This window comes from Acipenser ruthenus, chromosome 6 (genome assembly GCF_902713425.1).
Source record: "Acipenser ruthenus chromosome 6, fAciRut3.2 maternal haplotype, whole genome shotgun sequence".
Classification (NCBI taxonomy): domain Eukaryota; kingdom Metazoa; phylum Chordata; class Actinopteri; order Acipenseriformes; family Acipenseridae; genus Acipenser; species Acipenser ruthenus.
This window is the reverse complement of record NC_081194.1, coordinates 31,934,622-31,950,400: the sequence shown is the minus strand read 5'-3', so window position 1 is coordinate 31,950,400 and position 15,779 is coordinate 31,934,622. Positions and strand designations below refer to the sequence as shown.

General features: G+C 39.2%; 1 protein-coding gene across 2 annotated transcripts in view; it reads left to right on the top strand.

The window, feature by feature from the left end:
• The window catches only part of galnt14 (UDP-N-acetyl-alpha-D-galactosamine:polypeptide N-acetylgalactosaminyltransferase 14 (GalNAc-T14)), a 142,768-nt gene extending 127,336 nt beyond the window's left edge, over nt 1-15,432 (top strand). Inside the window, exons 14-15 of one of the 2 annotated variants that reach the window (XM_034017804.3) lie at nt 8,058-8,177; nt 13,752-15,432. In XM_034017804.3, coding sequence (XP_033873695.3) covers nt 8,058-8,177; nt 13,752-13,910 — 279 coding nt within the window. In that variant the 3' untranslated portion in view covers nt 13,911-15,432. The remainder of the gene's footprint in view (nt 1-8,057; nt 8,178-13,751) is intronic. The other variant, XM_059025335.1, reaches the window with a different exon arrangement.
• The last annotated feature ends 347 nt before the right edge of the window (nt 15,433-15,779 follow it).

Sequence of the window (15,779 nt, the reverse complement as noted above, 5' to 3'; positions counted from 1 at the left end):
ACGTGGAGTCAGACAGCACATCCCCTGCGGTTAAGCTCTCCCTGTCAGCAGAGCTTCTACCACTGATCAAGAGGGCCACTGCAGTCTTGCAAGTTCCCTGTCCTACAGAAGGTGAGACCATTTTTGATGACAAGCCTACCACCTCTCCCGTGTCCCCTCCATAGTACCCAGATTTTCTTTTTGCGATCCAGTCGTCCTGGGGTCACCCGGCTACAGCTCCTGCTGTTTTCCGGTCTATGGACACCCTATATAGGGTGCACGATGCGGAGAAGCTGGGCCTGGCCCAATTTCCGCTGGTAGAGGCTTCAATTGCCGCGTTGGTACAGGCGCTTAATTAATAATAATATTCTGGTAGCCTACCAGTCCTCTTTGCTGAGGACAGCCACAGGCCCTCACCACAACAGCTGGATGAGCTGCACCTGCTTAAGAAGAACCTGCTCCATTTGTCAAAACTGAACGGGCAGGCTGTAGGTAGAAACTTGGCTGTGCTGGTAGCCACACACAGGCTGTTTTGGTTTTCCCAGGCACGTGTGCCTGACGGGGACCAAGTACCGCTGTTGGATGCCCCTATTACACCAGGGCATTCCTTTGGTCCAGTGGTGGATGAGATGCTGCAGTGCCCTCACTGTGCACGGGAATCCACGAAGGAGCTGGTTTGCCTGCTTCCCAAGCAACAACCCCCAGTGCGCAAACTGGCACCCAGGGCCCCAGCAGCCTCAAAAACCAGCACAGCTGGCTGTGCCTGCTGCCAGAGGTGGTGTTCAGAGTCGGTCCGTGGCTTCTCGTCGCAGAGGCTACAATAGGTTCTGCTCCAACTGAGTATCTGCTTTACTGGCTGAACATGTAAACCATACTTGCAGGTACAGTTCTACAGTATTTATTTTAAACACTGAGATGAATTGGTATGTTGTCAGCAATATAATATAATATTATGTACTGCTCATAATGTTTTTTTTTTTATAATTAGAGAAACTGAAATATTTTTTAGATCACTGCTCCACAGTTTCAACAGAGTGGACACCAAATGTGCTACACCTTCCCTGGCCAAGGAGACACACTTTTTATACATACGTGTAATGCTCACTAGGCATTGAGACACTTCTACAAAATGGTGGTTGGGTGCACAGTAAAACCCTAGTATTGCTTTACAGTCTTTTACATATTAACCTTCTAATCCACTTCCACTGTGTGACCCCTCAGTATGATTCCTCATGAATAGATGGCTACAAATTATTTGTACATCAGTATATATTCTGTAAAAAAAAAAAATAATAAAATACTGTATTCTGGAGTGTTCATTTAATCAGATATACTATGCAATTGGTAGGCTTTTGACCCCCTAAATGTTCATTTTTCAATGTTGCCTGCCAAGTAAGCCAGACATTTGTCAATACAAGCAGCAAACTAACCAAATCTTGTGAAGAATAGACTAGCTGAGGAGGCAAAAATACAGTAGTAATGAGGAACAGCATATGCTATTGAAGATGATTGATAACAGCATCAAGCTGTGTCGAAGCAAGTGGCTGCCAGGATTGGAGACACAAAAGTAATGATACAGGAGAAAATAAACTTCAGTCAGCAACTTTAAAAGGACCCGCTTTGGGAAAGTTTAGGATGAAAAGTGGTACGTTGTGCGAAAAAATTAAACACAAAAAAAAAATGAGAAGTGCCTCCTACAAATCCAGTTTTGTTTGTTTGTTTTTTTTATCTGACTGTATCCCCCATAGTGGTGTAGTGGAAGCAAACACATTTTTACATACTGATACAAACTGTTGAGATTATATATATATATGTATATATATATATATTGTGATAAAGTAAAGGGTGTGGTTGTAGATGGTAAATACGTCAGGGCTGAGGTTTTGACAGCACTTTCTACCATCACAAAATGGCAGCAGGTAAAGGACTACATGTCACAAAATGGCCACCCACAGCACACTACAATTCCCACAATGCAAGGTGCCCAGGGTGTGGTAGCCACACCTGCCCTAAATTAGACATAATCGTCCACCTATAAAAGGGCTGGGGCACAGCACAGGGGAGGAGGAGTACAAGGTGGTTAAGTGAGAGAGAGAGAGAGAGAGAGAGAGAGAGAGAGAGAGAGAGAGAGAGAGAGAGAGAGAAAGAAACGTGCTGGTAAGAATTATTGCTTTAAAACTAAAAGGAAGAAAGATAATTCTATGTATGACTTGGACTGTTTTGACCACCCTTCTGGCGGATTAACCTGGACTGTATGAGAACCTGAACTGTGTTTGACCTCTGTATGGATTATCACCTAAGGCTTTGGATTGTCCAATAAAAGAACAGGCACCGCCCTGTTAAACCAAACTGACAGTCTTGTGGTTACTGTTGATCTGGAAGAGGAGGGGGAACAGAATAAAAATATAGTACAGCAGAGTGTATTTGTTACATATGGTGGAGAATGCGGGCAGAGTGTGTGGGCATCCCTACGACCCAGAAAATGTATTTTAAAGAATTAATTGCAATGATCAGTCGCAACACCGCTGCTCAGAAAGAGCAGACAAAGAAGTGGAGACAGGAGTGGTGGCTACCGGATCCGGAGCCGACAGAGCTAGACCTGCTACTCCAAAAGTGGGAGCAAGCAAGAGGTACCCCGCTGACTCCAGCTCCAGAGCCCAGAGGGGAGGAGCTGCCGCTTCCAGAGCCCAGAGGGGAGGAGCCGCCGCTTCCGGAGCCCAGAGGGGAGGAGCCGCCGCTTCCGGAGCCCAGAGGGGAGGAGCCGCCGCTTCCGGAGCCCAGAGGGGAGGAGCCGCCGCTTCCGGAGCCCAGAGGGGAGGAGCCCAGAGGGGAGGAGCCGCCGCTTCCGGAGCCCAAAGGGGAGGAGCCGCCGCTTCCGGAGCCCAGAGGGGTGCAGCCGCCGCTTCCAGAGCCCAGAGGGGAGCAGCCGCCGCTTCCGGAGCCCAGAGGGGAGGAGGTGAAAAGCATACCTCCACCACAGCCCCGACCACCACCCCTACAGTCCAGTTCGGCGCCGCTGCATCCAGTCCCTCACCCCTTGCTCCTGGACACCCTGCCGGTCTTCCTGGACCTCCCTGTGCTGGACCTGGAGCCCAGGAGTCTGCAGCACTGGCCACAGCTCTGCCCCTGGTTACCTGCTCCGCTCTCCCCATGCACCCAGACGTCGCTGGGCTGCTGCCAGACGTCGCTGTTGCTCCCCCTGTTAGCTGCTTCGCTCCCCCTGGGTGATCGGACATCACTGCGCCAGTTCCCAGGGGAAGACCTGTGTCCACTGCGGCATCCTCCAGTGCCCCGGCCTACGCTTCGGTCGGCCCTGTTAGCCCGGTGGGGTCCCGTGTCGCCGGTTTGCGGTCCCTTCCTGGCAGCGCCGGAAGGACCGACCCATCCTCAAGCCCGCCCGTGGAAGAGGGCGGCAATGGACATTGCTGGACTTGAGGCTGGGTGGTCTTTTAAGGGTGGAGGGAGGTGGCCGTGGTATGGCCGGTGTCTTGAAAAGACATGGGGGGGGATGTGTAAGATAGCGGGTTGTGAGAGACAGCAGGGAGGGGGTTAAAACCTCCCTGCAAAAGAAACATGTGAGAATGCACTTTTTGGTTTATTGTTTAAATTTAATTGTTTAATTGTTTTATTAATGATCATCCGCACCTGGGCGTTATTGGGGAATTAGACCCAGGTGCGGGATTTAAAAGGAGAGCAGGCAGTCTGCTCGAAGCTGCTGAGTAGAAGGAGGCAGGAGAGGTGCTCTGTCTCCGAGTAGCCAGAGAAGAAGTAAGTGCGGTGTGACACCAGTGTGTTTTTGTAAAGACGGGAAAACAGCTTAGCTGTCCCGTGTTAGGAAGGGTGTTCCTGAGAGTTGAGTTAGTGCTCCAAGAGGAGTTGGGTGTTTATTTTGTGTATTTTGTTTGATTTTTTGTGTTTATTAAAAAAATAGCGCACCAGCGCTTAAAACTCCATTTCATTGTTCTGGGTCGTATTTTTAAAGGGGCACGAACCCGAGTGAGTTGTGCTTTGTCACAATATATATATATGTATATATATATATATATATATATATATATATATATATATATAATAGTGATCTACTATTTCATTATACCGATAACTTTTGAATATGAATTTGTGACACAAGAAATACATGATACTGGCATACTTGTTTATTTTGTTTCTGGGATAACACACTGGAACATAAAGTCCCCTAAAGTTCAATCTGCAAGGTGTTTAAATTGTTCTGGCGAGGGACTGCAGTGGCTTACCTAGTAAAAGCACAACCTACCTACAAAATAGAGAGTACTACATTGGTCTTTGCTGTCCTGGAGAGTTACTGTAGGTAGGAAAGTCTTCTGGGGCTTGTTTGCTTTATCACACTTCCGTGACTTTTTTATTGCTCTTAGAAAATTTGCTTGTGTACTTGCTCCAAGAAATCAGTTTGATTTCCACTAATTCTGCAACTTTCTCCAGTCAAACAAAAAACTGTTTATGTTACAAAACTAGTAGCAAACAACCAGCAGGTTAATTTAAAGAAGCCAAAGTATTTTAGAGTGGATTATTAATCATTTAACATTAAACGCTATATTTTACTTTCATAAAAAGTGCTAATTGCACATTGGTGTAAAACCCTTGATAAATCTGGCCTTATAGCTTTTGTATTTGTATAAACCCATTACAATTGTCACATTTAATACATATGCCAATAAATACAACATTCGTTTTCAAGAGTTTATTCTAGGCTTCTTGTTGACAAGCGTGCGTAAATATTTGATGAGTGTTCCATTAACAAACCCAAGGTCAAGCCCCATCTGAGTGCCTGAAAGCTCCAAAATAATAACACTCAACATGTCTATTCCTTGTTATACATGCTGTATAATACTAGTGAAGGACGTTTAAATCCTTCCTATTTTATGATTCCAGTTTGAAGAAAGACTAGAGGTGTTTAATCCTTTGCCAGTTTTGACCTCACTCAACTTTTTATAAAGTCTGAGAATAATCTTGCAGTTTGACTACTATAAAAAAAGGCAAATATGATAAAGTGCATTCAATTTAAATCATATTTGCAAATACAGAGGGTGTCAATTATTCAAACAAAGCCCACTGTACAGTTTGACATAACTTTTACGTTTCCCTTATTATGCTTGCAATATTTTTGACTAAAAGTAAGGGACTGGTAAATAAACATAATAATATTTATGATATCTGAGAATTCAAATATGGCAATATGTGTCACAGAGCTAAATACAAGGCTTGGGCTCATCCCTACCTACTTTTAAACAGATAATACTGTAGTGTAGCCAAAAAATAAGCATATATTTTGATGGAGAAACATTGACACCCAGGAAGGGAGATTCAGTTTTTGTAGGAAGAACTTCAGAAGTTATATGATAAGCCAATCCTGTATTTAGGAGGTTAATATCAAGCAGTAAAATGAACTATAAGCTTGTCCCTAGAATTACAGCAATATAGGCAATTTCTTTTTAATTGCGTTCAAATAAATTGCAGCCTATTCCTCTATTGTGTGCCCTCCAGTGCAAGCACAACTAAACATGGCATTGTTTTGATGTTGTTCGGAGATTTAATACACTGAAATGATCCAATAAGTTCACCTTCAGTGCTGTCTCTACTCCCCTTGATTTAATAAAAAAAAAAAAAAAAAAAGACACCTGTGATGGCATCATTAATTAGTTTGTAAAATTATTGCAGGGAAGTAGGCATCCAGCCAAAAGGCTACCCTGGGTTAAATTGTAAAATTGTAAAATTGTAAAATTACTTTAATTAAACCTGCCGCTGTGCTATTACCATCCACCTCTCAACTCGCCAAGAAGGTTGGCAGTGTTTGGACAATGGGAATACTTTTGACTGGTAGGTATCATTGTGCACCTCAGAAGGTATTAACAGTATTCCAGATTAAAATAGAAAAAGAAGGTTTATTAGCACAGTGAGTTAGTTAATACAGTAGCCACTTACATTTTGGAAGCCTGGCTTTTATTCTAACCACAATTTAAATGAGATAGGTGGTTTTGGTGTAGCCCTCAGAAGTCAGTCGTCATTTTCCAGATTACTACACATTTTTTGCACCAGCTGTCAAACATTTAATCCTGTACTTCAGAATACTGTAATCTGCCAAGTTTTTAACCTGTAGTACTTTGTATTTAATCACATCCTGATGTAACTATCACTATTTAATCATATCCTGATGTAACTATCACTATTACCTGCTGTATTATTGAATTGTGGTATGTCACACTTGTACTTTGCTTGAACAAAAGTTATTGTATTTCTTGCTCTTATTGTATTACTTGTATTGTAACGCTTGAAATGTTTTTGTTTACGATTGTAAGTCGCCCTGGATAAGGGCGTCTACTAAGAAATAAATAATAATAATAATAATAATGAGACCACTTTTTGTTGAAATTACTTCTAACATCCAGTGTTACTCTGTATTTTTGTTATCTTTGTTTTATCAGCTAGAAGTCATTTTAGGGATGTAATAGATAATCAATTAAATAATAAGAAACATTACTTGTTTGTAACTTGATTTGTTATATGTATGCGCTAGCAAAGGAAGGAGATGAATGCAACTCCATTAAATGAGTTAGTTCTGTGCTCACTCCCTTCTTGTTTTAAATTAGACTTGTAGCTACAAGGGTTGAGACAGTTGAGAATGAGCATACAAGCTAGAAAAGGCAGGCAACTGGTTGTAATGGTGTGGCAGGATAGCTTGAGTGGTGAGTCAGACCTGGAAGAAGATGGACACAGACAGTATTGCAGGGTGTGAAATGCTCTGATTTAATAATAAATAAAAGATTTAACAAAACACTGAACAAAACGGCGCGACGGCCAAAACAGACAACAAACAAGCAAGTACCATGCTGGTCGAAATCCAGCTCAAACAGCAACTGTAGTTATTTATCTTTTTAGCTTTACTCATGTCTCGTTCTTACTCCCTGAACACCTCACAAAGCTGCTGGTCTTTTATATTATTCTGCGTGACTCTCAGCTAATTATATAATCAGTAGCTGATCAGTCACGCATTGTCACAGGGTATTAAAAACAATAACACATAATGGCGGACAGCACCTCGCTCATCCTGCCAAACATAATACCACGCAACTCCACTGCTCTGCTCACTCCACTGGCTCCCGATCACCGCTCGCATCCAGTTCAAGACTCATGTACTCGCCTACAGATGCCTTGACCAGACTCCACCCAGCTACCTCCAGACCCTCATCTCTCCCTACACACCCACTTGACCTCTCCGCTCCTCCTGCACTAGAAGACTGGCTGCACCTCCTCTACACTCCCCTGCCTCCAGAGCCCGCTCCTTCTCCACCCTCGCCCCGCAGTGGTGGAATGACCTTCCTACAGATGTCAGGACTGCCCAGTCCCTGACCACCTTCCGGCGCCTCCTCAAGACTCACCTCTTCAGACAGCACCTGTAGAACTCCTCTTTTCCCTCTGGACACTTTATCACTCTTCCTTAATGCGCTTTACTTGCACTTATCTGCTCCCTATTTTACTGCATTTAATCCTGTACTTTACATAGTACTGTACTGTAAGTGTTACTCAATCTGTAGTATTTTGCATTTAATCGTATCCTGATGTAACTATCACTGACACTGTTATCTGCTCCGATATTGAATCTTATTTTGTCATATACTTATACTTACTAGAATTGAAGTCATTGCATTTTATCTTGCTCTTAATTGTATTAATACTTGTACTGTGATTCTTGAAATGTATTTTTTCTTTACAACTGTAAGTCGCCCTGGGTAAGGGTGTCTGCTAAGAAATAAATAAATAAATAAATAAATAATAATAATAATAATAATAATAATAATAATAATAATAATAGTACAACAAATACAAAATACAAACCATAATATGCACAGGGGCTGGAAGTACCCCGTCACAAAGGGATATATAGGTTGTTCAGAACTTTCCTTCTCCCTATGTGTCAGTACTGCAGTAAGATCTTCAAATAAGATGGAAAAAAAACATCATCAGTTTCATAAGAATCTAAATCTTCACCAAATACTGAAGTACTTGTACCACACAATCACATTTGTCCCCGTTTTTCTTTTAAGGAATGGACCTATACACATGGCCAACAACTCCGACAGGAGCAGCACTGCCTCTCTGTCTCCACCACCTTTCCATCTTCACAAGTTGTGCTCATTCCTTGCAACCAAGGGGATGGGAAACAGGTATTGAAATAACTACTTTTGCCTTCAGCAAACCTTTTTTTTTGCCACCTTAGGGTAGAAACCCATAACAACACTTCTGACAACCCATAAATCAACTTTCAATTACAGCGTCTGATGAACAAAGCAGCCCCCAGAAATTGTTCCTGGAGGCTGAAGGTAGTTTGTAAACACTGCTGACTTCCACAAGTTAAATGATATAGTATATACTATAAACATATACAGGGCTGGACAAAATATTGAGAAACACTGATATGTAGCACACACGTTTATGTAAACGTTTATACTGTATGTGTGGAGTTTTAGACATTTTAAATGACACAGTAAGGAAAAGTAGCATTATGTATGTGTTTTTTTTTTTCACAACTTGATTTAAAAATAAAATGTAAAAATCTGAAGCACGTGTTATTGCAAATGTTAAGAAATAAATACATAATTGCACTGATAGTTAAATTGAAATATTTTGTACGCTACCCTTAAACAACTATGAAGACATCCAGTGTAGATATAACAGACAGATACTATTGTAATAAACCCTTTAAAACCCTGAGGAATCAAACTTGTTATTTAGAGAAACTCAGGAAGCATTGTTTAACAGAAAGAAAACAAATAAGCCTTACCATACAGTACCACTAGCGGCATACATATTCAGAATGTAGAAAAAAGCCATAACAAATGTATGTCAAAAAAAATGAATTGGCCTTGGATTTCCGAAAATCTGAATGGATTTTATGAAATAATTTCACTGTAGTTATTATAGCACATGTATGTTGCCTGATCAACAAGTACATTAGCTCCTACAGTAGCTGCTGTCTGAGTTTAGTTATTCAGCTGTAAATTGGGTCAGCAGTATATTGAACTACAGTGCTACTCCTTTATAACGCAGTAGTCAGGAGCCATACTTAAGAGACTGTGCTATTTGTGTTCTGCCTTATATCGAGACTACTAGTGTTAGTGTAATGGCATTATGGGGCAAATGGGAGCCATGACCGTACCGCCTTATAACCTGATCTGCCGTATAAAGGGCCGCCTTATAAAGGGAAGCACTGTAATAGAAATCTGAACATGTTCCTTTAGGCTTACAAAAACATTTTCTCCATACTGGTATTACTTGTATTGACATTGTTTTTGGAAAGTTCTTGCAAATGCCCACAGTTGAGAGTAAAGTCTGTTTACTGCATGAATTCCCCAAGTTGAAACTATGGATCAATATATTAAAGTAAATAAACTGCAAGCACATTTGGAGGTACTGATCTCATGAACAAATAAGATAGTTTTGTTTCAATTTGGGATTACAAGCTAAATAAATAGTCACCAAAGAGATTGGATGTGTGTGATGGCTGCTTATTTAACATGCCTCTGGAATTCATTTGTAGTGGGTAGATTTTGATGCTTGTGTATCTATTATAAGATACATTCAGTGTGATGTGGATGTATGTGATATTGGCTTTCTTCTTCACTGTGTTGGATTATTTATATCCTCAGCAGGGAAAACACAGGTATGTGCTACTGATATATTTTGTTTCCACTGATTATCAGGAGTGTGTATGTCCTTTTGTATACTGTATATGCTGCCTAGACTGCTGTAACTATGGTGTTACGCTCTTGTCTTCATGCTTGCATTGTCTTTCAGTGTGCTGTTAGTACAGGTACCCTATCAGGTTTTCCTGATTATATAATTGGCTTATTTTAGTCCAGGTTAGCTTTATACAAGTACTGTAACAGTAGCATCAACAGCAAAACATGAATTGCAAATATATTGATTCCTAATTTATCTGATTTGTGTGCAGTAGTTATAAAACAGGATGTGCAGTAGTTATAAAAATGCCACACTCTGTGTGATATATATATATATATAGTTGTAGTCAAAAGTTTACATACCCCAATGGAAATTTATAATTGCTAGAAATTTCTTGAAAACGAAGAATTATAGGAAAAATCTTTTGTAGCAAAAGTTTAGCTTTTGTGGATGAGGAAAAAATGTTACAATAAATAGATGTCTTATTGGTAATGACTACAATCATCCTATGCCTAACTCTTTTATACTCTCTAAGAATGTTCACCAACAATCCAGCATTTCCTAGACTTTTCTAGGATTAAGTTCTGCAGTATCATATTGAAATTTCTAGCACCTTGAGGGCAATACTATCACAGTATCAAAGGGTATGAAATAAATAATTGTGGACATCTATTTCTTGTAACTTTTTTTCCTCATCCACAAAAGCAAAACTTTTGCTACAAAAGATTTTTCCTAAAATTCTTTGTTTTTGTGAAATTTTTAGACATTGTACATTTCCATTGGGGTATGTAAACTTTTGACTATAACTGTATATACAATTGTGTATTATTTAATATTATACTCTAGAGCTTTATTCAGCACTTATACATGTCTCTGTTTCATCTTTGATGATATTATGTGCACTTTCTTTCGTTTAGTTTTATAGATTCTGAATCTGCCACACATACTATCCAATTTCAATTAGTGTTTGTTGCAGGCTGTATGCAATGACCAATGTCTGTCTCCTTATGTCCAGCATGAAATCACCTGTCTCTTGATCACCAATACCTTTTAAAATATGTTGCTCTTATGTTGACATTTTATTCTTAACTATGACTATTATTATTACAATTATTATAATATAATATATAATACCGGTATATAGTTTTATTATTAGTAGTCATAGTAGTCGTAGTCGTAGTAGTATTATTATTTTTATTATTATTTATGGGTAATTCCAAATACACCCGTCTATGAAAAATAAACTCACACGCACCAAGTCACAATCACACTTAAAGTTCAACAGCAGGGTCTAGTCACGAAAATACTTTTAATACAATACTCCTGGGTCTATCTCCTTAGTTTATTACAGATTTATACATTACATTAAATCTTTCATATCTGTTTTTACCCTTCTTTTCATCCCCTGCACTTTCTTGTCCATAGCCTGCTTTGTGACCCATTTTTGGTTAATTCTGTAAACTCTGCCTGACAATATCCCCTTGGGACTGTTTTATGAATTCTGTCTGCAGAATATCCCCATAGCAACTAATTTACTAGTGGTTTTCACAACTCAGGTTACAGTACTGCTCTTTTAGTAGGTGGTAGTAACAGGGCAAACCTGGTCCCATACCCTGTATCATGCAATGTTGGTATTGGAACACATTTAAGAATTTAGTTCAGAACCTATAGGTTTAATCCTATTTTAGAGGGACCCACCAGAGTCGCCAATGTAAGGTTTATGAATTAAGGTAAGCATGTAATTAACTACTTTTGTTAAGATATAAGGATGCAAACAGACCATGTTTCAAATTTTAACAGTGTTTACCATTTATTATTTCCAAATACCCACATTACATTCTACATTGAAAGCTATTGTTTAGATACATGTGCCAGTAGTATTAACAGAGATAGGAAACTGAATTACCTGAATCCCTGGAGAGAGCTCTCAAACGCTAAATCAATGGTCCACGATGATCCTGGAGGTATTAAAAAGCTTCTCTGTCTGTGTTGCCTCTATGTCTTGCATTTATATTATAGTAGGCTAAGGACAGACGTGACTGTTTTTTTTATCTTCCTAATTTATCAATAGCATGCAACACTTTAGCTGTTACTTCATTCAAGTGCAACCGACCACTATCTCTTCTACAAGGTTACTGTGGTTAATTGTTTACCATATTTTATTCCATACATTTATGCACATGCTTTATCTCCTCAATCATTTTAAACCCAAGTTACTCTACTTATGCCAGTCACCTCCAGCAAACTGGTTTAAAGAGGAAGTAGCAGGGTTCTAAAAAATAGAGCTCTATACGTCCCCACGTGTTGCTACAACTGTTTAAAGAACATACCTGTAATTTTTATTTTCATTGTTAACATCCTGACTTTTTACACTTTAAAATCGGTTTTAAAGCTCTTTTCAAAATGACCACTCTAGTGCACCGAAAGAAAAGCCAGCAGCTCTCTGTGAAGCTCAAAAACTCTTTCCAGGACTCTGTCGTGAGATAACCAACGTACTTCTGTATGAAACAATCATTTTTCATGTCCTGCACCCATTTCTAAACACAGCTTTGCAAGTAAGCGTGAATTCAAAGACCTGGACTTCACGAAATTCACAACTGTCACAGCTGTATTTAGTGCAGTGTGTAATTGATACAAGGGCCTGCCAACGCAACATACAATGTTTTAGGATAGCCTGTGGGTTTATGGCTCTTATTCTTGCTACAACACCACTCATATTGTCTGTCATAGCAACAGCACCGTCTGTGCAAACAGCAACACACTTCTCTCACTTGTTCAATTCAGAGTTCATGAAATTATCCAGTAATTTGAATATTTAATCACCTGATGTCCGTGTTGGTAACTCCTGACATACAAGAAAATCTTCCATCATTTCCCCCAAACATAACGAATATAAACTAATATTTGCACTGCATTACTAACATCAGTTGTCTCATCAAGCTGAATTGCAAGCTGCCCACATGCATGTAGCCTTTCAGTCAGTTGACATTTTATATCCTTTGAAAGATCATCAATTCTCCTTCTAACTGTGTCGTTTGAAACCGGTATGGCCTTCAGTTTCTTTGCTGTGTCTTCGCTCACCATAACTTTGCACATTTCTACAGCAGCTAAAGAATCAGTTCTTCCCCAATAGCATGGGCCTTTTTGCTTTCTGTTCTTTTGCTTCTTACTACTGGACTCTACACTGTCCCTGGCTTCAGCAAAACTAGTACTAGCTGTACTAGTATGAGGACGCTTCAAATACTTATCCAAGTACTGGGGTGACTGGGATTCGAACTGCCATGACCCTGGCTTGCTCCACACACACTGCACCGCTATGTTCCCCCTGCCCACGAAACAGGAAAGCAACAGCGCTCAAACCCAATTTGCTTAAAGAGCCGGCTCCCTTAGGAAGAGTCTGAGATGGCTGGCTGTAACCATGGAGTAACGTTACCAGCGGGCATTCAACCAGCCCTTCTACACACGCACTGTCAGGAATACCACACTGTGTAAACAGAAAGAGTAGCTTGGCATGTATTACTCAGTAAAGCAGATGTGTTTTGAGAATTTTTTTCCCCCCGTAATATTGCGTAGACCCCCTGGGCAGTCTCTACAGACCCCAGTTTGACAACATCATGGCTTGTTATTGTTGTGTTACCAGTTTGACAATATGGGCAATAATCCTTACACTATCAGTGCACTAGAGCGGACATTTTGAAAAGAGCTTTAAAACATACTTTAAACATATAAGTGTAAAAAGTTGTCAGGATGTTAACAATGAAAAGAAAAACAGGTACGTTATTTAAACAGTTGTAAGAATACGTGGGGACGTGGAACCGCTACTTGCTCTTTAACATTGCCGTTTACTCTCATGTCATTTTTCCAATACATTTACTCTCATGTGATTTTTCCAATACATTTTCTCTCATATGATATTTCCATCCTACATATGCACCATCATTCAGGTTTTGCATTTAGTTGTTACAATCAGGTACGTGGTCTTATGCAGATTAATAAGGACACGCTATATAGATGGGGGGTTTTCCGTTTGATTTCTATATATTTCTTTATCTTTACAGAGATGGCAGAAATCTGGCTCACACATTGAGCATTTGGCCTCTCACTTCTGCCTGGATAGTGAAATGGCTTTGGACAGAAGTGAGGACAACAAGATGCTTGTGATAAACCCATGTGAGACGGCAGCCTTCACCCAACGATGGGAACTGGCATTTTCCTGAAGTAGGCATCTTTAGTATAAGGGACACGAGATGGAAACTCAAGTCTTAAATAAACATGAGTCTTAAATGTCCTAATTTATTAACTGGAGATATTTCTGGAATAACCTGGAAGTTCAAAATAATTTATTGGTGAACTGATGGAACGTACTGACTTTCTGGAGAATGAGGGTGAGTCGTTCATACCTTGCTGTGCAGAAGTGTGGAAGTCATCCATCATCATGGTTAATGGATTCAGCTAGGTGGTAGTTCACCAAGATGAAGGAAAGGGTGAGTATTGTATTTTGACATTACCACCATCCTTCTACTTGAACTTTTTTGAAGAAAGTTTTTGATAACCAGTATCTTCTAAGAAATCTGACAGTGATTACAGAAAGAAGACTAAGAGCACATACTATATACATACTATATGCTTTTAAAACATGCATTGTCCTGAAAGTAACTGTATTTCTATTACATATAGCTGGACTTGTATAGGACCTTTAATGAATATTTGTCCGCAGTTGCAATTGGGAAAGCAATCAATGATAATGAAATGTATGTGGACATTTGCTACAGGAATAACTGGTTCTAAATTGTTTATGGTAAATTAAAAGTATAAATATTTGAATGTTTGCACTTGTTCACCTATCATATGATTTCATCCAAGTGTGTTATGTTGTATCCTATATACTACACTAAATACCACCTTAACAGCAAATATATTGCTATTGATTTTAGAAAATTTAACTTTCTTAGGAATTTTTAAAAACTGAATTTAATTGAGTCTCACTGTTTAAGCAAATATGTATTTACATTGAGTAACAATTTTTCAATCAGTTTTTAAAACAATTAAAACTAGGGGGAAAAAGTGTTGGCCGTTGACAACCAATCACCAGTATCCTTTGAGGCAGTTATTTCTGGGAAGTGCATCAGTAGTCGCATAATTTTTTTGTTTTTTTAATCATCCCATCTAAAAGTAGAATTGCTTTAAAAAACGTTAACACAAAGTAGTATGTAATACCCTTATTTCCTTTACAGAATGGATATGTCTGCATAAAAAAATTCAGTTTATACCCTCCAAAATGTCACATCTATAGTCCCATACACTACCACTGAAACCTGTTTCATAGGTCTAAACTAAAATTTAAAAACCACTGATCAGCAGCCTTAGTAGGGGTGTGACAATACTCACATTTTTCCAGTAAATGGCTGTGTGAAATTTGAAGTTTATAGGTACTAATTAAATGGAATAAAATGTGTTAATTACTCAACACACAACAATGCGGTCCCTTGGTTTCCCTTATTTACACAGTTATTGAGTAGCAATCAATAACAATCTGACAGTGTTATAACCTGTCATAATCAAACTAATTAAAACTAATTAATATTTTAAAACTGATTATAAAATATTTTTTCATACATAGTATTCTTTTTCACTTTCCTTAGTTTGCTAGAAATGCCTTCTCTCTGCAGTGAATTGTGGGATTGCAGTCCTGGGCAAGGTGTTCTCTCCGATTAAACTCTACAGAGAAATAAATATATATGCAGCTGGCTCTTTGAGCTAAATATATATATATATATATATATATATATATATATATATATATATATATATATATATATATATATGGTTTAAGGAAAGGTTGTGATTATGTGATGAATCGGTTGCATTTGATTGTTCCATTGCCTGTTTGTGGCCTCAGAAACGGCAGTACAGTAGTAAAAATGTCAGAGCCCCAAATGAGAGTAAAATTCACTTCCAAGCGGCTTTTAAAACACTCAGGGGTAGATCTACTAAAGTGTTGCACTTGTCGCAATAGTTGCAAACCAGTTGCAAATGAGTCAGAAGTCTAGGGTGAAATGTACTAAACTAAAATGCTATTAGTGACT